Raw genomic sequence first — 22335 nt, 5'->3', positions numbered from 1 at the left:
TGCAGTCCGCAGAAAACTCGAAAGGGATCACGAGCTTAACCGTGGGCCCAATTGTCTGTGGCTCACCGTACTCGTACATACCTACCCAGGTGCCTAGGTCGCCGGGGGCCACAAACTCCTAGGCAAACTACCGAGTAGGCTTAGGAGCTTGGCAGCTTAGTTAAGACAGCGGCCTTGGGGTGTGACGGCCAACGGCGAGGTCTCCGGAAGCCCTTTCAAGTGATCAATTGTCCCTATACCTCGCACGCACCTCGTACATATCCTACTTGCTTACCTACATACTACGTTCCCTCAGTCGACCAGCCTCACCTCCCTTCATAACAGGTCCTCTCATGGCTGGTCCACAGGCTCTGTTTCGCTTTTTTTATCCGAAGCTTCTCAGTCAATGACATCTTGTTCCACCAATGAAATCGAGACATTCCAAAATTTGCCTCTGGTCGCGACTGGACATATGATTTCTTGCCGAAACTCAGCACATGAGAAAGAGGTGAGTTGGGAACAGATCCTACGAAAAAGGTGCGCAAGTCAACATCAGTTCAATAATATGGAACCAGTAATTGTCAATTTTCACCAGAGCCTGCTCAATGCAATGCACAATAGGTATAGTATGTATCCCCTTTCCTTCATTAATCGAACTATATCCAGTGATCTCAATAGCTGCGTAAAGCCAGAACTTTTGGGTTCTGATATCATCATACATTTCATCGTCTCGACCTCGATCTGCTGCTTCGTCTCGTCCTCCGGTCTGAGGAGCTTTCACTACCTATGGACAAAGTCAGCAAAATGTGTGGGACAGAAGCCGGGCGTCAGTTGGACTTACTTGATACCGTGTAGTCGGAAAAGTAGGAGCTCCCATATCCAGAGCTGCTCTTGTCGTCACGTCGATTCCTCCTCTTCAGGCCCAGCCACAGGGCCAGAGCCCCTAATCCTGCAGCCATCCAGCCTGCTGTGCCCCATCCACTTCTCCTCTTCTTCTCTTCCACGACTTCGGATCTCCCCGGTTTCGTGCCGAACCAGGTTCTCCGGCCTCTTCCATCCCTGTGTGAGTGTCGTTCAACGTACACTTCTTCTTCGGTACGTCTTCGTCGTGGTCCGAGACCGAAAATGGCCAATAGTCCGTCAATCAGTCCCTTGAAAATGCAGCAGGCGCAGAACAAGATGAGGAGGAAGATGCCAGCGATAACACCAATCACAATGCCGGCAATTGCGCCGCCACTCAATCCACCACCAGAGCTGGAGGCCGTCGGTCCAACAATGATGCTGCCGTCCGTTCCGACAGGCGTTTGGAAAGGTGCGGTGGTAGTAGCACTTCCCACACTCGTGACGGTGACGAGAGTGTTACTGGTCGGTCGGAGCGGGGCACTGGCGGTGTTGGTAATAACCGTGGTCACGGTATAGAGGCTGCTATAGTACCCGGAACTTCCTCCGCCCACAGCTGCACAGCTTCCTGGAGCCTGGCAGAATTGTCCTGACAAACAGCAAACGTTGCCGCAGGGAGTTTCTCCCAGAGAGTATGAACAGCTGATGGTGCTGACGGGCACATACGAGCTGTAGGTTGAGGTGACGGTCTTGAGATCTGTCTGCACAAATGTTACAGTGGTGTATTCCCATTGTCCCGCAGCGGTCGTGGTAGCGCTGCCAGCGCCGCACTGGGCCTCGTTGTTGGAATCAGTGTAGCAGACTTGGCCAGTTTCGCAGCATAACTGCCCGTAGTAGCCACAAGGGTTATCGCATCTCTTCTCGATATTTTGAAAATCTTCAAAGCTCTGTAGGAAATCCGGCAAGAGGCCTGCAATGACAGGCCGCGAGAGTAGGGCGGTGAGGAGGAGCGAGCTCAGTGACGGAGCCGCCTCGTGGAGTCGCATGACTGCGAGACAGAGTCGAGCGTATGTATCGTTGCTTCAGGTAGGTACAAATGTGTGTCTGGTTGTTAATTTCGCATTAGGTGTATGTTCTTGTCGGTGTAGAGAGGGTCGGGGTTGGGGCGTCAACTAATACTTCGCTGGCCAGCCGCCTAACGGTCCTGCGAACACCTTTTGACTTTTCAGAGAACAGCAATATACAGGAATTAGAGTATGAGAGTAGGAAAGAATTGAAGAAGATTGTTAGCGTTGGGCAGAAGCGTGAGGGTATTTTGGGTGCTGGTGGGTGGTGAAGATACCAGCCTCCCCTCACCCTGCCACCTGGATATTTGACACAACACACAACTTGAGACCTGTAGCGAAATTAGATAGCTTGCCAGGTGGCTGGGAAAGGACAATTTGAGGCATAAAAAAATATGACTCGAATCCTGCTATGAAGAAAAAGGTGAATAGGACGTTGTCAACATCTGCTGGTGTTTGCGATGATGATGTGCTGTCTGCAAGGTGCGGGACTGGCAGCTGTCGGCACCTCACGGGCACCAAAGTGACGGTGAGCGACCCGAGTCCTCGGCTGCGCATATAGTCAAGCTCAGAGTCATTCTGCTTTTAACAAATGCTCTGATGAAACAAAACATTGATTCACGACGATAGTTTGTACTGGTCTGACGCCATTGGGAAATATTTGTTCTCCTGAGCTTATTACATGCTCACATTTGCTCTGTAGCCCTTGCAGGCTGGAGGGCCTGGTCGATCAGCAGGGCGCAGCTGACGCCACATGGGAGCTCTAGCCACTCCTTGGCACACCGCCACAATTCGGCTCGGCAGACTTACTGTATCTATCTGACACAATTCCTGCAATGTATTCAGTACTTCGGTGGTCGGTTACTCAATCAAACTGTCTCTCACACACCATCTTCGTCTTCCCACTTCTATATGGCAGGATTCCGAATCCGCTTCAACTACAGGTTCGGCAGTTGCGCCCACCAAGGCCCTCCTATCCTCCAACAATCATTTAGCCCAGACCAGACCGAAACAGGACACAAAGCCGAAGCTTGATGACGTCAATGGTTGAAGTGTTGTTTCCGAGGATTTCCGGCGAGGCTGGACAAGGTGGGAAGGCGTAGCAAAGGTGAATGCCAACCCAATCTGGTAGGTAGTGATATTGCCAATCACTGATCAAGCTTGGAATTCTTCTGGAATCAAAGAACAACACGTAAACACGTGGGGTGACCCACTATCACAGCTGGCGCATGACCCTCCCGCGAGAGCCTCAGGCGTCCTTGGCTGAAATCATGCCTGTTTCTATCCAAGCTTTCCTGACCCAGGTCTCGGCGGCGGTATCGCCACCCTCTTGTATACGCATACTGAGCTAATTCATGACTGTGGGGAAGCCAGGGTCTGAAGAATTTCGTCCTCTGAGTGGTGTGATTCATTCACTAGGGGCGAGCGGAGCGAAACTGGACGACGCTGAAGCAATCTCTCCAGCGTTTCGCATCACTACAGAGAGACTCTCGGTATCGAAACCGTCACACTGATCTCTGCCGGTGCAATACCTCCCTAGGTACTGTCTCATACACCGCAAGTTGGAAAAATTGATTACAGCTGCATGGACATTGATAACGTCAGCTACCAAGCCATATTCCATACCCTGTGCCAGTCTGGTTCAGTGACAAGCGACCAATCAACTATTTTGTTCCCAAATCGGTGCTCCTGGAACTGTCCACAATGTCCATCTGCAAATTTTGCAAAATATACCTGGCCCTGCCATGACGTCGAACGTCGCACTTTCGCCTATGGAGTATCATCTAGCCCGTCACCAGAAGATAGGTGTGGAAACCCTACAAGATGTGTGTGTGTGTTTCCATGCGACAACATGTCTCCCATGATCAGCACCCAAGTAAAGCTGCAGGGAGGATCCGAATGGGCGGACGTTGGACCCTTTCGACAATAGAGAACATCTGCTATGATGTCCTCTGTCTTGGCCGTTGGACCCAAGCCGGAGGATTTCTGCCGGTATCCGGACTCTGTGGGCACCATCCTCAACGGACAAGCCCTTGTCGACGAGACCCTTAAAAGGAATACGACACTGAGCCAAGGGCAGATTAGTCACTCCATTGGATGTGTTTGGTGGTCTGCTGCAAGCAGTACTGCCTAATGTTCCACGAAGCAAGTCTAGGTGCATATCGGGGGTGCTCTGGCCCAATGAGCCAAGCTCCTCCACAGTCCACTATTGCCTCTGGAAGCCAACGGAGGACTCACATTCCAAAAAGGTCCAGTCGTCGCTTCAGTGTCGCAGCTGTGGCGACGAGATCTCGGAAGTAAGGTCCAGATCGTCCTTGCTGTGTCCTCATGCTGCCGATATCCAACTGCTTGGGAAAAGCAATGGTGCACAGCAAGGTAACGATCTCAATCACCATATGCTAGACACCTGGATGCCGCGACGGCCAGGGGTCCAATACTATGGGATATGTCCACAGCCTCCCCCCTTAGGGAGTGCGACACACCGGTCAGTGTCTCAGTGCCTGGAGGCGTCGCTTCCATCTGCGGCAGGCTAACTAAGCGGCAATCGCCAAGGCTGCATGGGATCGACCTGCTTCCAGAAGGCAGATCACGTTCTGAATAATTTCCCGAGTCAGGTTCGCGCCGTGTCCTGGCTTCATGTTCAAGCGGTGCGACCCGACCAGTTCAGATCCAGAGAGGTGGCAGATCCAGAGGTGAGTAGGCAGACAGTACCCTGATCTTCACTCATGTCCACCTCGGGAAATGATTGCTAGCCAGCCATTGCAACTGTCTGTTGTGAGTCTGCAACTTCTTTATCGAGAGGGTTTCATTCACGCCGAGAACTCTGAGCCTGGGGGAGATAGCCCATTCGACCGGATTGGCATTGTTGGTCCTGGTCGTACTAGCCCTGCTACTCCTGCGCAGCGGCCATGCAAGCAGCAGCCGGTCCACTCGCATGCCACCATGTCGATTGACGAGCCTGTGGACAAGTATCGAGCTTAAGCTTATATTCCTTGGTTAGTTTCTATGCGCAGTACGAAGAGGCGTTCCTCTCTTGGGGGGTCCTTTGCTCCTTTGCTTTCTCTGGGCCTGCGCAGAACGAGGTTGTTGGCAGCAACTGTCCTCATTAGTGTTGTCTGCAAGAGGGAGGTCTACGGATACTCGTGAAAGGATATTCGAGTCGTTGGAATGGCGTCGTTCACAGCATTACCTTCCAAGTCATGGAGCATGCCTATATTGTTATATTTAGCGATGGCTCCCAATAAGAACCGCGGATACGAGCCAGGGGGCATTCTACGCTTCCAGGTTCCTGATGAGTACCTACATGGGTATGTTCGTACTGTGAGCCAGTTGGCCAGGTAATCAGTCCACTGTCATGCCTCTGCTGCTAAGAATGCCATGCGAAGGGCTATTTTAAGCCTACATATGTGCAGAAAGATGTTTGATGAATATGCCATACATAGCTCTACAGCAGCATTCCAGGCTTTTGCTTGCTTTGTTTGACAAGGTCTCGTCCTTGTAGTAAAATTGAGCAGAGGCCAGAGATACCAATTTGCAATGGCAGCAGTGGATCAGTCATGAACCCGCAAGACTTGTAGGGTTGTGGGAAGCTCCGGGGCCACTATGTCATCGAACAGGGCGCCGCCTAAGAACGGGTAGGTGTACGGAGGACCTACTCGTAGGCGACGGGTATTTTGGGTGGGTGCGCTCTAGGTGTCTGGGTGCCCCTTCTCCAGAGTGACTCTTTCCTTCGGTATGCCTAGGGTATCTAGATAGGGACTACTTGTCCCGAGTACGTAGGCTCTCAGTCCAGTACTGGTGGTACTGGTGGTACTCAGTAGTTACGTACTCCGTACTGTACGAGGTACTCGGTAGATGCTCCTCCTCCCAAACTCGTAGTCCTCACCCGCCCCGTGCTTGACCTCAACAAATCCTTCCAAACCCGTCATGCCCACACAATCTTCATGACAATGCCCACAATGTCCACAGTGCTCCTACCTTGGATGTGTTGATTCTCCCTCCCGTCACAATGCCTAGGGCTCAAAAATCGGCCCCTCTCCTCCACCGCAATAACCTTGGAAACAGCCCTGGTGAGCCCATACCTACCTGCATACCTGGGGATTACAGCATCCCTCAACCCTACCCAACTCCCGCCCAAACACACCAAACCCACCAACCTCCTACCGAGACACCAATCCTTGAGCAGTGCGGAGCTCCTTGGATGATGTGTACCTAGCGTCGAGTTAGTGCAAGCCACTTTCTGCCTCATTGGGAAAGGCGACAACTAAGGTTGCATAAAGGTTCTGGCTGACTGATGAAGGGACAACTGGGTCTTGCTGCACAGTGAGATAGCAAGCTAGCAGGGGTCTGCAGGATTAATGCGCCTTCTGAGAAAGGTATAGCCCACACTTCTCCATCTCGCGGCCAGGACCAGGGTCTGACCGAGACGCCAGGACCAAAGCAAATACCATGCTCCGAGTGGGCGGCATTGGGCGGTGCTGGGCGTCCTTGAAACCACACAACCAAGGTTACTATGTTAGCAGTTTAGCAGACCACCCTCTATCCTCTCCTACCCACGCCAGCCTTGTGCTCGAAGGCCTTGTATAAGAAATGCCCTTGCCCCCCACCATTTTGCCTCAACTGCCCCTCTCTCCTCTTCAACCCACATTCTGATCAATTCAACTTCACACGACCAAGACAACAAAACGTTGGTGAAACCATCTAGCACATCCTACTTCATTGTATCATCGAACCACTTATCACCATCACCATGACCGACTACCGCTCTGCCAACGGCTGGGCCCAGCAATCCGCCAACTTCTCTCCCATCGACACTTCATTTCAATGGGACTATGCCGGCGTCCAGTCCCCCCGGAATATGGTCAGCCACTACAATGATCTGTTGCAACGGGCGGCCAACTTCTACGCCACACTCGACAATTCCTTTGACAGCATGTCGTCCTCGGGCTCCGACAGCTCTTACAGATCAACGCCGGAGCGACGTGTCTCCCCGACGAGCAGCAGTGTGGTCGCTCAAGTGAAGAGCTCCATTCCCGACAAGATCGAGGTAAGCTTGACAAACAAAGTCACCGAAACTCCTGCCGAAACGTGCCGGCTGACCCAGTCCACAGAGGAGACGAGAACAAAACCGTTCTTCCCAGCGAGCATACCGGGAACGCAAAGAGCGTCACCAGAAGGAGCTTGAGGAGCAAATCACCCAGTGGCAGCAAAAACATCAGATGCTCTCCCGATCGTACTCGCAGCAGACCGAGGAAGTTGCGCGTCTCAAGGCGCAAATCGAACAACTGAACGGCGAAATCACACAACTCCAGTCGGGCTTGCCCAGCCTTTGTGGCTCGCTTTGCCAGTCGCCCCAAGAGTTTGATCTGGTGCCATTTTTCAACGCCGATGCGCTGAGCCCCCAGAGTACTCCTCGGCTGTCGCACTCCATGCCCAGCCGGCGCAACTCGTAAGGTTATCACTCTCCACGGGCTGATGACGTATGAGCGATTTTTCTGGACAGCATAGCGCAAGGCTGGGACGACACGGCAAGGGTCGGAGGGCGTTGAACGGATGATGGGGAATGCGGAGTTTAGGGGCATTTGATGTTCACTGGATGACCAAATGTGCATTTGAGCGAGAGGCAACTTGTGCATTCTATGTTGTTGGATTCTGAAACTTACGAAATGTGTGTTGTGTGTGTTTGTGTGTGGATGTTTGCATCTACGGGAGAGCAGATTCAGGGGGGAGGGATTTGTCCTAAAAGGGACTTTACTCTTGAAAATGTCTTCTTGAGTCTACAAGGCCCATAATATTGAGTGACGATAACAGGCGCAACTGGCATGAGCAGCCTCGATCGAACAGAACTGGATAGAAAACTATTTTCTCCTCGACTTGGCTCACGCCAAAGGGAAGTCCAACCAACCGTATCTATTTTCCTTGAATCTCAGAGGACTACCTCTTCGCGTATTCACGCACTCATTCCTCCCCAAAGATGTAATAAGCCTCTCAAAATTACAAGTCTTGCTCCGAGTCTGCTGATACTGCACCGGGTCAACACCGGGTCAATCACCATGTCTGGCAATGCCATAGTGACTGCTGTGGTGGTGGTTTGGTGGGTTTCGCTCTACCTTCATGTTCGGCACCAGGTCCGGGCTCTCAAATTCCAGGCCAAACCGTGCCAGGAAGTGGGCCACTCTTCTAAATCGCCTAGGAGGGAGAGAAGAACAAAATACGAAGTACAAAGCAAAGAATGATCGACCCCTCCTTGGAAACCCTTGGTGGTGCCTTGGAGCCGTTGGTACAACGTGAGGTAATGAGCTCAGCAGGTCCTTCTGAGTAAGAAGCCCCGACACTTACATAAGTTACATAACCACCTTGCCAGCTGCCAGACGTGCCAGTGACTTGCCAGCGAAGGAGGGGGCCCTTGTTTGGAGCTATTCCAATTCGGGAGTATCTTGGCAACTTCCCTTTCAATTGTTGATTGTCCACGTGGGGAGGAGTACGAGGAAGGGACGAGGGACTTGGTTAGAACCCGGAAGAGGAGAAGCCCAAACGTGGGCTGCATTCTGCGCCGACTCTTGACTTCAGACAGACGAATCACAATCTACACACGGTGACAAATCCCCTGTTGCCTTTTCGAGCCAGAGAGCACCGAGTGTTACTGAAGAGGGTGCCCTGTACGAGTCACCTATCTCATTCCATCTACTCCGAAGTCATAGTGTTTCGGCCAGGTTCTCTTTGTTTCCCCCTTTGTTTAGTTCAAACCGTCTCAAGAGTCATGGCGTCGATCTACCAGTCCTCCCGGATCATTACTACAGAGGTTACCTACGGACAAACTTGGTAGACATTGGATTCGCCAAGCAAGGCGACTATCTCAGAGGTATGAACCAATCAGACCTCGTACGCGAACTACCCAGAAAGGGAAAGGCTCCGAATGAAAGCGGGAGAGAGGGTGGGTTGAAAAAAAAAAAAAAACCAGAAGGGCGGGATTGATTATTGCTGCAAATCCCTTCCAGACACAATAGACATAGCCTCAACTATACTTAACTATACTTTGGGCTGACGAGGGAGCGAAGGATTTCTCGGGTGCCCGGCTTGGCTTCCTTCCCTTCACCCTCTCCTCCCCTAGTAAAGAAACAGGGCCCAAAAAGCTTGGGAAAAGTCTTGGGGGGGTCATTTAAACGACAACGGGCTGAATCATCGCATTTGTTTTCTTTGCCAGTGACGTGGGCTGAGCCCCTCAAGCGAGGGTTGCCTGCTTCTTACAACGAACAAGGGAGCAGTCGACAAAGACGAATACCATACACGGACAAGGGAAGAGGGGAGACAGGGAGGGGAGGGGAGTATTCTCCAACAATCCCCTGACTGCTCTTTCTTCCAGGCTTCTTACTCGTCAAGGACACGGTAATTTTTTATTTTTTTCATTTTTTAATTACCAGAATACCAACCGCTACAAGAAGCAAGGGAAGGGCCACCACGGTCATGGGGGCTACCAGAGCTTGCCAGGTGCCAGGGCAGCGCAGCATCGTTACATAAGCCCTCTCGCTTCCTGGGCCACCGTTACGCAAAATGGAGACACATCGAAGCGCCCAATCATCCCCCAGCTCAAGGTCCCTGGTCCATGAGGGCACATGAGGGTGTCATTTTCCTAGGGCTACCTCGTACTCCTACTTCTACTTCCTGCTGTACGAGTATTCATACGAGGTATACTCTTACAGGGATATGGCGTCTCCTGGGGTCAACCGAGTCCCGAGTCCTGAGTAATAGTTCGCTCAACTCCCGCGTCCTGTCAACGAAAGACGCAATCCGGAAGGTACTGGTCCCGCTTTCTTCAGACGAGATCCATGGGTAACAGGCAATCACTGCCCGTGGGAAGATTGCGAAGGGGGTCCCAATACGGTGTGTTAAGTGTCGGAGTATTACCTACGTGTTTGAGGAGCTGGAGGAGCACCCGAGCAGTAGTGAAAGACTTGAGCCCCCCATCTGGTAGATCGACTATGGACCCTTTAGGAAGTCGTACTCCACCCAGGGATCCCAACTCTGTCTGTCCTCCCTGGCCTCCCTGGTCAATGAGGGTCTTCGCATCCGGCGGCTAGCGAGGGGTCTTGGACTGTTCGAGACTCCTGCATGCCCTGGTCTCCTTGGCCAGGCTATGCCAATCGTGGGCAAAGTGACATGGAACTAAACCTCTTTAGACAGGTGCACTAATTTACTACCCGGGGGATGGGTTCAAGGGGAGGGACGAGGGGTCCCTCGTCTCCCTTCGAACCCTGTGGAAAAAGGATCCAACAACGAGATGGCATTTATTTTTCCAAAATACCTTGGCTTCCTGAGGCTTCTTGGGCAAAATTCCTTTTTGGACAAGTCAAAGATTCGGATGCAGGGAATACAGCCAATAGGACCGACACTGGTGACAGATCTTCGACTTGTTGTCCATTCACGCGGCCGCCCCTCATTCTCGTTTTCCTTCCCCCTCTTGATGAGTGGTAACCTCCGGCAGGCAGCGCTCTGGAGAAGAGGTGGTCTGACCCCCAAAAGGGCTGTCAACAAATGATCCCTCAGTATACTTGTATGGGAGAGCCTGTCAATGCCATAACCCTCCCGTCGTGCGAATCAGGTCTTTTCCTTCTTTTGCGGGTTGCCAGAAAGTCGGTGGGTAGGGCGGCCGCGTCTGGGATATATCCACCACATTCCGGAACCCGCGAAGTGTTGGCCTTATGAGAGAGACTGACGACGAGGAAGAGCATGCACCACACACGCCACAGTATTACTTCCTGTTCATCGCCCAGATCGTCGATCCCCAGATGAATCGCTTACTCTGGTTCGATCCCGGTCCATGCAGCATGATGTCTATCACTCCTCAATTCTCAGGCCATCTCTACTCCCCCCCCAAAACCCGTCGCGTCAAGCGCCCGCTGACGCCCCCCTGAGGAAGATCGGAATCCTTCCGACTTCGCCGGCACCATTCAAGGGTTCCAAGATTTTTTCCAGAAGACTGCCTGAATACTTTGTACGGGTATCCTCCAGATCTTTGGCCATCTAAAGCATGCTCCACCGATAATAATGGGTAGGACCCCCTGCATCCCAGTGACACAGCAGCCAGCTAACCAAGCGCTCGCACAGGCTACGGGCGTAGTAGGACGTAGAAAATCATCCACTAAAGGCCCCCTGCTCCCGTGACCAGCTACAACCGTGACGTCTCGCGACATATGAACCGAGTATGAGTACCCCATGTTCGATTAATGCCTGGGTACGAGGTCCAGTAAAGTGTCCGTTGGTTTCGCTTCGCTGTTTACCATATCCTTGGCAGAAGTTTGTGCAGACTCCGTTTCCAGTTAGTTTGTTACTCGTACTCGTTTCGTAGTCAGGCTGCGCGTCCTTCAGCCCCTTCTTTTCTTTTCCATCTCATCTGCCAAGCTTGCCAAGTTGTTTGTGACTTGCACAGTAAGTCAAGTTTTCATCTCGCGTGCCCCGTGTGCGTGGCTCGAAACAAGTGAGGTAAGAGTGTATGTGAGTGAGTGGGTGAGTGAATGAGTGAGTCAGTGGCGCTACGAATCCTTCCTTGTCCGCTCGCAAACCAAAAAAAATCCCGGGAATAGAACTATTTGCCGACCGCCCAGCCTCGGGGATTCGGGGGCTCGGGGTTCAGGCCTCAAGGGTCCAAGTCCAAGCTTCAGGTTCAAGCTCAAGCTCAAGCTCCCAAGCCCCCAAGACTTTTTTCCCACCGCCTTGACGTTTCTTGACTACCGAGTAACTACTCCAACCGTGACGCCCCGCCAGCCTGCGTGCACGCTTTTGGTCAGTCGGTAAATCTCCGGGGTTCTGAGCTAGACCTCTTGGCTCTAAACTGGCAAACTGGCAAACTAGGAAGGAGAAAGATTTTCTACGTCAGTGGTAGCGAGGTAGGTAGGTGGAGGAAAGAGAGGGAGACATGTCTGAGACTTTGTTTTTCGATATTATCCACGTTACATTACCAAGGTCTGTTTCTAAATTTCCACATGGGTATGTTGCCGCGATTGCAACCAGGAACCCAGTACGAGGGTCGAGCTCGATATGTTTGACGACAAAAGTGTTTGAGCTGTTTTCTTCTTGCTAGAACCTACGAAAAAGCGGGAATCAAGGGAATCGAGCTGGAGCTGTCCGGAATACAGCGTCGTGTCGCAAAAGATGCGTTGGCGGGCATGTAGCATGGTTCCCGGCGCCTTGCTCCTTGCTTATAAAAAACGAAAGAAAAAAACATGCCGGGTTCCACTGCTAGCATTCCGCGTCGGGACAAGTCTGTCCTGCGAAAACTGACTGCTAGGACGGGTGTGGCGTTCTTGAATGCGCACGAAGATGCAAGAGTTGAGGACAAATGTTGAACAGTCTCGCCATGTGCAGTGACAAGCAGCAGCCATATCGCCATGAACCAGGTCTGCAAGGCTTTGAATGTTGGTCGGAAGATACAAACATTTTCTCATCCATTACTATCACGTCCTTTTCGAAAGAACCACTTATGTCGACATGGATTTTACCGTCGGGCATGGCCACGGCGAGATCTACCTCACATTGACCACACAATGTCATCATCCATTCCATACGTGCCTCTCCATATGTACTAAGAACGCCATACATAGTGGCATGCAATCATGGAAGAAGGGTAAGATGGGACGAACTTCTCGAGCTTTGATCATCCTGAAGACCGTCATTCTGCCGGTACTGTGCCCAGAGCAGCAACAACAACAGCACAACCAGGCTCACTTCCCCTTGCACCTTGTCCTTTGAACATTCCCAAATACCAGTCTCGATTGGGACTCCCCAGGGCTGAAAACCAGAAGGAGTGGATGAGATTGCGCGGCATCAAGAGGGAATGAATACCCTGTCCATCCGAGTCGCACACATGATAATCACCGTCCTTCCGATTTTCCATTCTTTCCATCGTTGGTAAACTGAATCCAGACAGTACACCCGAGGAACCCCTGCGGAGGGATGTATGTCGCACGGCGCTGGGTGTGTGAGAGAGAGAGGCGCAAGCCACTGGGTAATCGATGGCCCTTATACGTGAGATCGGGCGATCGCGAGCAGATAGAATCCACCTGCAACTGTGTGGAGAGCGCCGGCTAGCGCATCGACGACGACGCCAGGCCTTCGATATCTACGGAGAAGGCCATTCGGTACTTGTAGGACCACCAATAGCGGGACGAAAACCTTTTGCCCCCTAAAGCGTGGGTAAATCTTGGGTAAATGCTCCCGGGTGTTTTGTTGGCCTGTATCCTCTTTGGAATGGATATCAAGTTTACAAAGACGTCGGGGTGAACTCATAAAAAAAGATCCCGAATTACGTTCGGAATGCCGAAGTACAAGGACAAAAGACTTCCTTCGGACACCCGCCGTATGGGGCCGGTGCTCCGGTTCGTTTCGAAGTCGATATTGGGCTTTACCTCAACAGGGTAGTTTGTGGCAACAGTTTACTGCCTCGAAAGGGTAAAAGGGTAGGGGTGTCAGGGGGAGCGAGATGGCGATTGGACTTGGGATCTTGACGACTTCCCCCACTTATTCTTATTCAACATTAGTCACCCATGTGCACTCCCAGAAAGCGGGGCCGCTGAGTACACGTACCTCGCGTCTGGGTCCGGGGGACAAGCTTAGTTTCGGGTCCTTGCTTCTTGATTGGTGTCGCATCAGAGGCGAGCGACAACGAATAACCTTGGTTCCCCTGGTCGCATGTGTTCTTTCCGGCAGCAGATCCTCGTTGAACCTCAGCTGAGCAGGTGGTGTGAGTAGTGGTGCCCTGTACTGGTAGTGGTACGTCGTTGGTAGCTGTAGCTCGACGATCAAAACGCCTTGTGCTGGGGAGGGTTTCAGCCCTTTTGGAGCAAGAGAAGCGCTAACGGCGGGTTTTTCCGGGGCACATGCCCTTCTTGACCCGTACGTAATATGCACCTTGAGCAATTTTGAACGTCAACGAGCATCTCAGACGGGTGACGGCGAGAGCGTGAGAGAGAGAGAGTGTGTGTGGAGTGCTATGGTAATGATTCAGCGGCTGGGAAATCCAGCCTTACGGGGAGGGAGGCCCTTCCCGTGAATTTTTTTTTCGTGCCGCTTTTTGGCCCTAACGGCTCGTCAGCATCCTTTTCCACCTCCCACGTATTGCGGCAAGTTATGGGACACCATGCCCGGTCAGTTTGTTGGTGGGTCTATCGGGTCTGTGTGGGCAAACTTTCCCATTGTCGACTCCCCTCGAGAGAGCCGCTCGCGCAGTCGATGGGTAGGCTGGCTGGCTGGCTGGCTGGGGAGCTGACAATACCGTGAGATCAGTGTCGTATGTGTGTATATCCCGAGATGTAAGCCATCGCGTACCTACTCGGTATACTTCTGAAGACATAATGTGGGCCGCCACGCGGCGTTCAAAGATACCTCGGATCCGAACCGTGAAAAAGCTTGTTTCGAGTCGTATTCAGCGGCGGGGGGAGCAATACCTATGTTAACTACCACCCTACCACTCTGCCTACCACTAGCTGCACAGGGTATCCCATAGGTTTCCTAGATGGGCGTCGTCAGTACCCGTTTCGTTATTAGACCGTACCTACCTACCTACCTACCTACCTATGGACCCCGATGTCAGAGCCCACAACTTGGCGGAGGGGGATATCAAAAACGGCTGTGGGCCAACACACTGCAGGTACCCTACATTTGAACAAGCCTTTTTGTACAGCGTCGTACATGTCTTGTACATAGTTTGTGGTTAGAGAGGAGTACGTCGTACTCGTACGGGGCTATCAAAGTCTGTTGCGCTAACGACGGTGCAGAAGTAACCATACATAGCTATGTGGTATTGTGGATCGCCAATCCACAATCCACTGCGACTTCGACTCGGGATTTTCACATCTCATGGTACAGTGACAGCCAGTATCGCATTGATACGGTCTTGTCCGTCCGTATCTGTACGAGGTACACGGCACTTTGCGCTACTTGGATCAAACGCAACCCGGCCCCCCCTGGGGCACGCTAAACCGACTTCGGGAATGTCATTCTGTGTTTCGGTCCCGAAATGGAAGTGGACCAGATCAGACCAGACCAGGACGACCATCTCAATCTCATATTTTCGATCCAAAGTCAGCCTTCTGGGGGAAGGGCGGGTACCATCGCTACTTGAAGCAAAGTAGCCCTCCACTGAGGCACGCGTGGGAATTTGAGTGTCTGGCCCGCTGACTCAAAGGGACTCATCTATCCACGCACTTACACACATCACACCCCTGCTCTGCTCTGCTCTGTTCCTCTACCTTCCCTCAGGATGCCTCTCGGATCGCTCCCATCCAATCCCTCGAGTTTGTGTGGGTATTTTGACTCGCCTCGCCTCGTCTCTGGTCACGAGTCTCGTCTTATGGCCCCCCAAAGTCAGACGTGCAGCAAAGCTTGTGCGAGACAAGCTTCTGGCCCGTCTGCGGGACAACACATCGTCTTCGATGGCCGGCCCATGAGGCTGTTGGATGATGTAGATGAAAAGATTGATCAGAGCTGTTGGAAGATAGGTGAATGCCAGCCTGGAAAAGCCACACGTTAGAACAGAGAATCAAGGAGGGAGGTATCGGAGCAGAGTAGTGGGGACCTTGGGTACCATTTGGGTGTTATGACATTGATTTTGATCTGCGTCAGGTTGCATATGAAACTTCGCGTGGCATCGACAAAGATGTCAGTGCTGGCGGCGACAAGCCGTGCATATTCCTCTCTCTCTTGCGGCCTGATCCTCATGGCCGTGGCATTCTTGCAAGGCTTTGTAGTCTTTGATATTGCGTCGCCTTTGAACCAGCAAATAAGTCCATTGCTCGCCGTGACCGTGCACACGAGGGCATTGAACCCCGGTCGCTCTTTTGTAGGTTGTGACACATCAGCTTTTACTCACGATGCAACGATAAGGGGAGCCGACATTGCCTGCAACCCAGAGGGTGACAAGTCAGCACTTCTGTCCCCTGCGATCAGTATGGCTGCTTACATTTGACTCCTTTTCGCCCTGCAGAAGTTACACGGGACTGGAGACCTGTAAGAGCCTTTCGCTAGTGGTCGAGGCTATGCTGACCGCGGCGAGGCTGTGAAAATTGCTTTTACATCTGAACATGGATGTCGCTCCAGATAGAGCTACTTGAAAACATGCGGAGAAGGCCCTGTCTTTCGACAGGGCAGCTTCACTAATCACACTGACACGCTAGTCCGAGTGTAGGGATATAAAGCTACTAATACTTGGAATGACTAATCAGATCCACCCCACTAGCACTTAGCCAATAGTATTACGATATCTTCCCGCGCGGAGTCGGCAGACATTCCTATCTGAGCGATATAATCCTCGGTTGATGGAGGCTCTGCCAGCCTGACCCGAGACGTGACCGTAGCAGAGACTCTCCTCGTTGCTCTGCCTAGTGTAAGATGTAGTGTAGATCCTTTGGCTAATTCCAGGGATCACCCACAGTTGTGACCACTCGTAACCTACTCGGCCCGCATTTCCACTGCTCTCGGCCCGGAGAGAGCCTGAATTTGATATTTTGGGCCGGACTCCGGAACAATAGCAACCGGCCAAATTGGGTTAAGGCGCCCCCCACAAACGAGCTACCTCACTCTAACCTGTTTAGCTCCGAAAGCCACCCATCTTCTCCAGCTCGAAGTTTTCGTCTGAGCAATGGTCCCAGTAGTTGAAATAAAGACGAAAGCGCCTTTGAATACATCGTGTGAACCTCACACAGGCCCCCGGCCAACCAAGGTCCAAAGTAAACTCTAGGGGTCGCGATCCGGATGTAAATCCCGAGATCCCCAATCGGACGCCAACCCCCCGGAACAGATTATTTTTACTCGGACGATCGTGCACAGTTATGTCCGAGCTTTGGGCTCCCGTTCACCGTGTCAGGCATTGGGAATTGTGTTTGTTCAAAAAGCGACAACACACACCAGCCTTCGGTATCAACCCATCCTAGGTCGACAAGAGAACGGCCAGATTCTCGAAGACAAAATGTCGGACATTGTCAAAAGCAAGAAGGGCCGCTCAGAGTGGCATTACCTGGTACCAGCCCTGTGCCCGAGATAGGTTTGTGGTCTAATTCGTGCGGCCTTGCGCCGCTCCAAGGGTGATTTAACGACCCTCGACAACTTGCACTCAACTTTACCGTTCCCACTCAGTGCCTATCACAAGCCGGAACTCAGGAAGGAGGAAGAAGAAATTTTCGATCACTACGTAAGATGGATGGAGTTCAACGACCATCGCTTTGCGACCAACCCCGAGGAAGGGGCTGAGTTCTACGACGGTGCACAAGTCTTGTACTATGACTTGATGGGCCTGATTCCACGTATGCCCTCTGATGCTGTGGCTACCTTGACCTTGTGCTCGCGTGGCTAATAGTTTTAAGGCGGTCGCTTCGTCGAACATTTTTACCATATTGGACGTGAGTGAGAGTTTCTCGATTATTAGGCTTTGACGTGCTGAACTCTTCGTTTGAGCGTACTTCGCCAAGTCTCACATCGGATACAAGGACATGGAAATCATTGCCACTGCTCCCGACTTCGGATTCTGCAACATGGAACAGGTCTGGCTCCCCGTCTGTGATGTCTGTCGCATGGGACCTGCTGATACGCATGTGTAAAGCATTACTACGGCGTTAGCACCGACGGTCACAAGTTTGACTTTAAATTTCGTTACACTGGCCTGCTGAAAAAGAGAGATGGTGTCTGGAGGTGGATCCAGGAACATGTGTCGTTCCCGGCCAATATTGCCACCCAAATGGCCGATTTCACCTGCAGTCAAGACGCCGGCGAACATTTGAGGATGAAGGACGAGGACAACAAGAAGAGAGAGGAGCTCGACAAGGCTCAGGCCTAGTAGGACTAGAACAGTCTCGCGCCGGCGTTCCACTAAAGCGAGCCAGCTGAATGGAAGCACTCTCTTCACGGGGCGCCCTCGCGTCCTGAGCTGTAAGAGACTAGCATGCTCAGAAACCTCTCTCTGCGTTTGACCAAAATTGCATGTAATTGCGGTTCGATCTCCGGGGGACAACAACACGCGTTGGACCTGCGAGATCGTTCCCGACCATTCGATATTGGACTATCTGCTGTTACTCCTATGGTTTCCATGAGTGATGGCTGCTGCGGACGGTTTAATTCATACTTCGACTCCTACGAGTGCTTTACCTCCGTCCACTCCGGTATAATCTGACCCGAGAGACCAGACAATTTGCTTTTCGTCGAAGAACTTCTGCTCGTCTGGGCGGACCACTTCCACGTAATAAGGATCTTCCAGCGCTTTCCTAAAACTTTCCCAAGACGGGACCTGTACTTCTAAAATTCCATCGAACCCAAGATCTTTGTCGATGACTTTCAAAGTCCCACCGTGGGCATTTCCCCCGTGGGCGTTGCCATTCATAATCTTGTTTGAATCGGGGTTAATGTGGACCTGTTCAACGTGAGTGAGCTACCGGGAGTCATGTTCCAGGTCGAGAGGCTGACCTGTCGATATTTGAGGACCCCATGCTTCGCCAGCCAAGGGGATACTATGGGCGCGTGTACTTCTCGCCAATGGCGGCTATACTCTTCCGGGGTCATGGAAGCTTTTCTCCGCACCAACGCCATGATCGTTACTGGTTGAGGTTGCGCCATATTCTCGACTGGGGAGCAAAGAGGATAGCCAGCTGAGTGATGGGGTATGTGCCAGGTGACTCTGACCTTTTTTCTTTTCGAGACGCGAGAAAGGATTGAGAGGAGGTTGATCGACAGCAGGCGATGAACCTGACAGGATTTTAATCTTGCTTCGCTCTGGCGCGCAATTTCCCGATTTGGTCGGCCGGCACCGGGGAGATGATGGGCGATTCCGTGGGACCCCGTCTCTACCGCCCGATGTTTCCTTGCGACCCAGTTTTCATATGTACGAATGAAAAGACACTGCTCGACGCCCTATGTAGACAGTCTTGTCATACTTCTTCCTGCAACACGACCAAGGTCAGCTGAAGCGGCACAAACTTGGTCCAAGTTCCTTCCCGTACTAGATCGATAGCCATGATAGCTTGCGAAGACCAAACGGTACAATGTCGACGCTCACTCGTCTCTGTTACGACAGCATCACTTTCGACTGTTCGGAGGACGGTGTCCGGAGCATACCTCTGGATTTGGTGCCCATCAAAGTCTGGATGCCCGTGGCAGACCACTGCAGTATGAAGGGGGGAGGAATTGGGGCCATCGCGAGGTGGTGGGCCCCCGGTACGAGAGCTTCTCGCGACGTACCATCCGGCTAAGCACACGAGGAGTTTCTCGCTACACCTTGACCCTCAAAGCCGGAGGGGCCAAGACCGAGATGGCCTGGAGAACCGATGTCGCGCGGAGATCAGTACAGATGGGGTCAAGATGATGGCTCCAATTTTTCGTGACTCGAGTAGATATCGCTGGCTTCGACTAACAGGCCCCCAAGGTCATACAACCCTGTCAGGTACCGCACGTTGTCATTCGCATCGCAGTCACAATACCTCTGCGCAGGAGGTTCAGCCTTGCAGCCTCGTGTCTCCTGGCCAATCATGTCTCTCGAGTCTAATCTTCTTTCTCCTTGTATGTGGGGCCAAGACTTCAGGTTCAAACCCTAAAATAAGGTCGTCTCCAACGAACAAACCCAACCAAACCCGCCCGTTCTCGTCATTCATCAAAACCCGACTCCAGCCGCATCACTTTTGGGCTTGATTCTTCTGGGTTGACCTGAGCCAGAGATTCTGGCATCGGATCTGTGTTATTATTTGTCATTTTTTGGCCGGCGCAAGGCCTGGCGTACGGGGCCTGGAGTGCGCGTCTTTACCCGAGACAACCCCCGATCGGAGTCTTCAAGCTCGAATCTTTTCCTATCTCTTGCATTGAATCGCGAATAATGTCCCGCGCCAAGGCATGAGTTCTAGTTCGTCTGCTAATCAAGATGTCACGTCTGCTTCGGCGCAAGCAAAGCAGGCTGCGTGTCTGGAATGTCGCCGGAGCAAGGTGAAATGTACGCGCGATGCCAATGCCCCGGTGTGTCGGAAGTGCCAGCAGGCAGGTCTGCAATGTGTCACGCCAGAGTACCACGTTGGACGGTATAAAGGGGTCAAGAAGTGAGTTTTTTTCGAGCTCTGGATAGTAACGCGGCGCTGAAAAACCGCGGTTTATCAGCAAGAGAACAGGGTTGGAAAAGGCAATCTATCAGGTCGAACAGGCACTCAAGCGAACCAAAGATGGATCGACTGGGCTCTCCTCCGAGGTTGAAGCCGACCTTCGACAGTTGATCGGGGCCCCTCAGACCGACACTGCGCTACAGAGGAGGGCGAGTTCGCACACCCCAACAAACCTTCCACGAACTTTCCTCCCACCGCGCACAAGTCTGGTTCCTAGCGAGAATAATGGCGCCGCAGACGACAGCAATAGTAACGAGGCGACTGCTACGGACCATGGCGAGAAACCCGACGAACTCGCACTCAACAATGCCGACAATCCCCTGCAATTGCTTGCCATGGCCTCTGTGCTGCCGGGCCATTCACCTTCGACCGTAATGTCCACATCGCCCGCAGGTGTTGCGTCGCAACCGGGAACGAATGACGCAAACCTTGGCGACGTCGAATTACAGCAGTTTTTTGGCTCCCTCATGCCCAGGCTGGATAATTCTCCCGATCTTGACCCGATCGACCTGGGGCTTGTGACACAGGATGAAGCCGACTCGCTGTTTGCCTACTTCTACGAACGACTATCGCATACAAGATGGGGTCTTGACCCTACCCTCCACACGGCGTCATTTGTGCGGTCAAGGTCAGCTTTTCTGTTCACCTCCATTCTAGCCGCCTCTGCACTATTCCTCCCCAAGGCGGAGGCATTGTCGAAGCGACTCTCCAACCACCGAAACAATCTCGCACAAACCGTGATATTCAAGAGACATAGATCAGTCGAGATTGTGTTGGCTTTCATGGTTAACATTCCTTGGATGACGCCGGCGAAACACTGGGCGGACGATGAGACATGCGCGTATCTCTCGATGGCGCTGAGCCTGGCATTGGACCTCTCTCTGAACAAGATTGTGGTTCCTTCCCCCACGATCCGTCCCGCGGGCTTTCTCGACCGGGTGGCCAAGGCCGAGTGTATCGATTCCGCAAAGGCTTTGCAATTAGATGGTTTCCCGCACGTCGATCCGACTTCCACCTTGGGCCGTCGTTTATTGAGGACCCGTGAGCGGGTATGGCTTGCATTATTCGTTCTTGATCGAGGGTAGGCACATCATACCAAATACGCGACGAAACTAGCAGCTGACACGTGCCTGCAGCATCTGCCTTGCAAGGGGAAGGCCATATGCTGTTCCAATCGGGCCACTGGTGGACAGCTGTGACACGTGGCACATTTCTGACATCGCCGATCGATGGGATGGCAGCGTCATCTCAGCAGCTGTTTTGAGACGAGACTTGGTATGCCGTGCCTCCTGACATTTACTCTGACGTTTGCTGACCCCGGCAAGGTCGGTCTCATCACGAGTGTCCGCGAATTTTGTGATGGTAGTCAAGGTGTCAATGGTGGCTCAGCGGCCGTGAGATTGTGAGTTGACCCTCTCTCAGCGGCGCTGTTGGGAGCCCAGAATCCTCTTTGGATATATCGCTTGAACTGACGGCCTGATAGCCTGAAAGACAAAATCGACCGTTTCTTTGAACAGTGGTATGCAGTTTGGTCACGTCAAATCACACAAGGCGACGGTAAGCAACACAGATCATCTTCTTTCTTGCATGTCATAACCGTGTCTTGCAGGTCAATTACCTCCCTACGTCGAGATCCTTGTTTCTCACACCAAACTTTCCACATATTGTAACGTCGTTAACCACCCGACGGCCTCGAATGACGTGAAACAATTCTTTCGCGCCGCAGGACTTGCATCAGCCATGAATGTCATGCGTGCAGCGGTCCAGGGAGAGAATCGACTCAAATCGATGCCGAACAACACCGTCATCATGGTCTCTTTCGCGGCAACTTTCGCTCTCGCCCTTGGAACCACGAGTCAGGGCAATCGAGCCATGCTAGCCCCAAATGCGAGAACCCTGATTGAAGAGACAGCCCAAGTTTTGGAGAGGATTGGCAGCTCCCCGCGACACCGCAAGGGTCTCTCCGTCCTTTTCGCGAGGCACATTCGGCGAATCATGCAGAGCTCAGTTCTCAGTCCTCCCGAAGACAACCAGGGCTTTGTCTCGGGCCCTTCAGAGGAGCAACATCATCAACAAGATCAGAATCCTAAGCACAATCCCCCACGGACAGCCTCAATGCCTGCGCCCAATGTTGCACTGGAGCCGTATGTGTTTGACATGACGGACGACCAGATCCTCGAAGCCATCAACAACGCTAGTACTTCGCAGGACTTGTTCCAACTTGACGAGACTATGTTCTTCGACTGGTTAGACTGGCCCAACGTCACATGAGCGGCCACACCTGTGGCCGTAGGTCTTGGTGTGAATTGGAGCCCGTGTTCAGCGTGGTC

The 22335-nt window shown here is 52.4% G+C and overlaps 5 protein-coding genes across 5 annotated transcripts; 3 read left to right on the top strand and 2 right to left on the bottom strand.

Annotated features, from left to right (window-relative positions):
- Positions 1-505: 505 nt before the first annotated feature.
- On the bottom strand, positions 506-1865 carry Z517_01091 (uncharacterized protein; the record flags this gene model as incomplete). Its single annotated transcript, XM_013434053.1, has 2 exons — positions 506-759; positions 821-1865. 2 exons carry the CDS (start codon positions 1863-1865, stop codon positions 506-508), a joined length of 1299 nt encoding a protein of 432 aa, XP_013289507.1.
- A 4768-nt stretch (positions 1866-6633) lies between these two features.
- On the top strand, positions 6634-7336 carry Z517_01090 (uncharacterized protein; the record flags this gene model as incomplete). The annotated part of the gene is made up of 2 exons (XM_013434052.1): positions 6634-6930; positions 6995-7336. 2 exons carry the CDS (start codon positions 6634-6636, stop codon positions 7334-7336), a joined length of 639 nt encoding a protein of 212 aa, XP_013289506.1.
- Positions 7337-17073: 9737 nt separating this feature from the next.
- Z517_01089 (uncharacterized protein) lies at positions 17074-17706 on the top strand (the record flags this gene model as incomplete). Its single annotated transcript, XM_013434051.1, has 4 exons — positions 17074-17176; positions 17237-17272; positions 17328-17413; positions 17473-17706. 4 exons carry the CDS (start codon positions 17074-17076, stop codon positions 17704-17706), a joined length of 459 nt encoding a protein of 152 aa, XP_013289505.1.
- A 279-nt stretch (positions 17707-17985) lies between these two features.
- On the bottom strand, positions 17986-18452 carry Z517_01088 (uncharacterized protein; the record flags this gene model as incomplete). Its single annotated transcript, XM_013434050.1, has 2 exons — positions 17986-18276; positions 18330-18452. 2 exons carry the CDS (start codon positions 18450-18452, stop codon positions 17986-17988), a joined length of 414 nt encoding a protein of 137 aa, XP_013289504.1.
- Positions 18453-19745: 1293 nt separating this feature from the next.
- On the top strand, positions 19746-22276 carry Z517_01087 (uncharacterized protein; the record flags this gene model as incomplete). Its single annotated transcript, XM_013434049.1, has 7 exons — positions 19746-19945; positions 20004-20158; positions 20243-21086; positions 21142-21280; positions 21331-21407; positions 21489-21562; positions 21615-22276. The coding sequence occupies 7 exons, from the start codon at positions 19746-19748 to the stop codon at positions 22274-22276; spliced, it is 2151 nt and encodes a 716-aa protein (XP_013289503.1).
- Positions 22277-22335: the final 59 nt, after the last annotated feature.

Source organism: Fonsecaea pedrosoi (genome assembly GCF_000835455.1).
Source record: "Fonsecaea pedrosoi CBS 271.37 unplaced genomic scaffold supercont1.1, whole genome shotgun sequence".
Taxonomy (NCBI): domain Eukaryota; kingdom Fungi; phylum Ascomycota; class Eurotiomycetes; order Chaetothyriales; family Herpotrichiellaceae; genus Fonsecaea; species Fonsecaea pedrosoi.
This window is presented reverse-complemented; position numbering and strand designations above follow the sequence as displayed.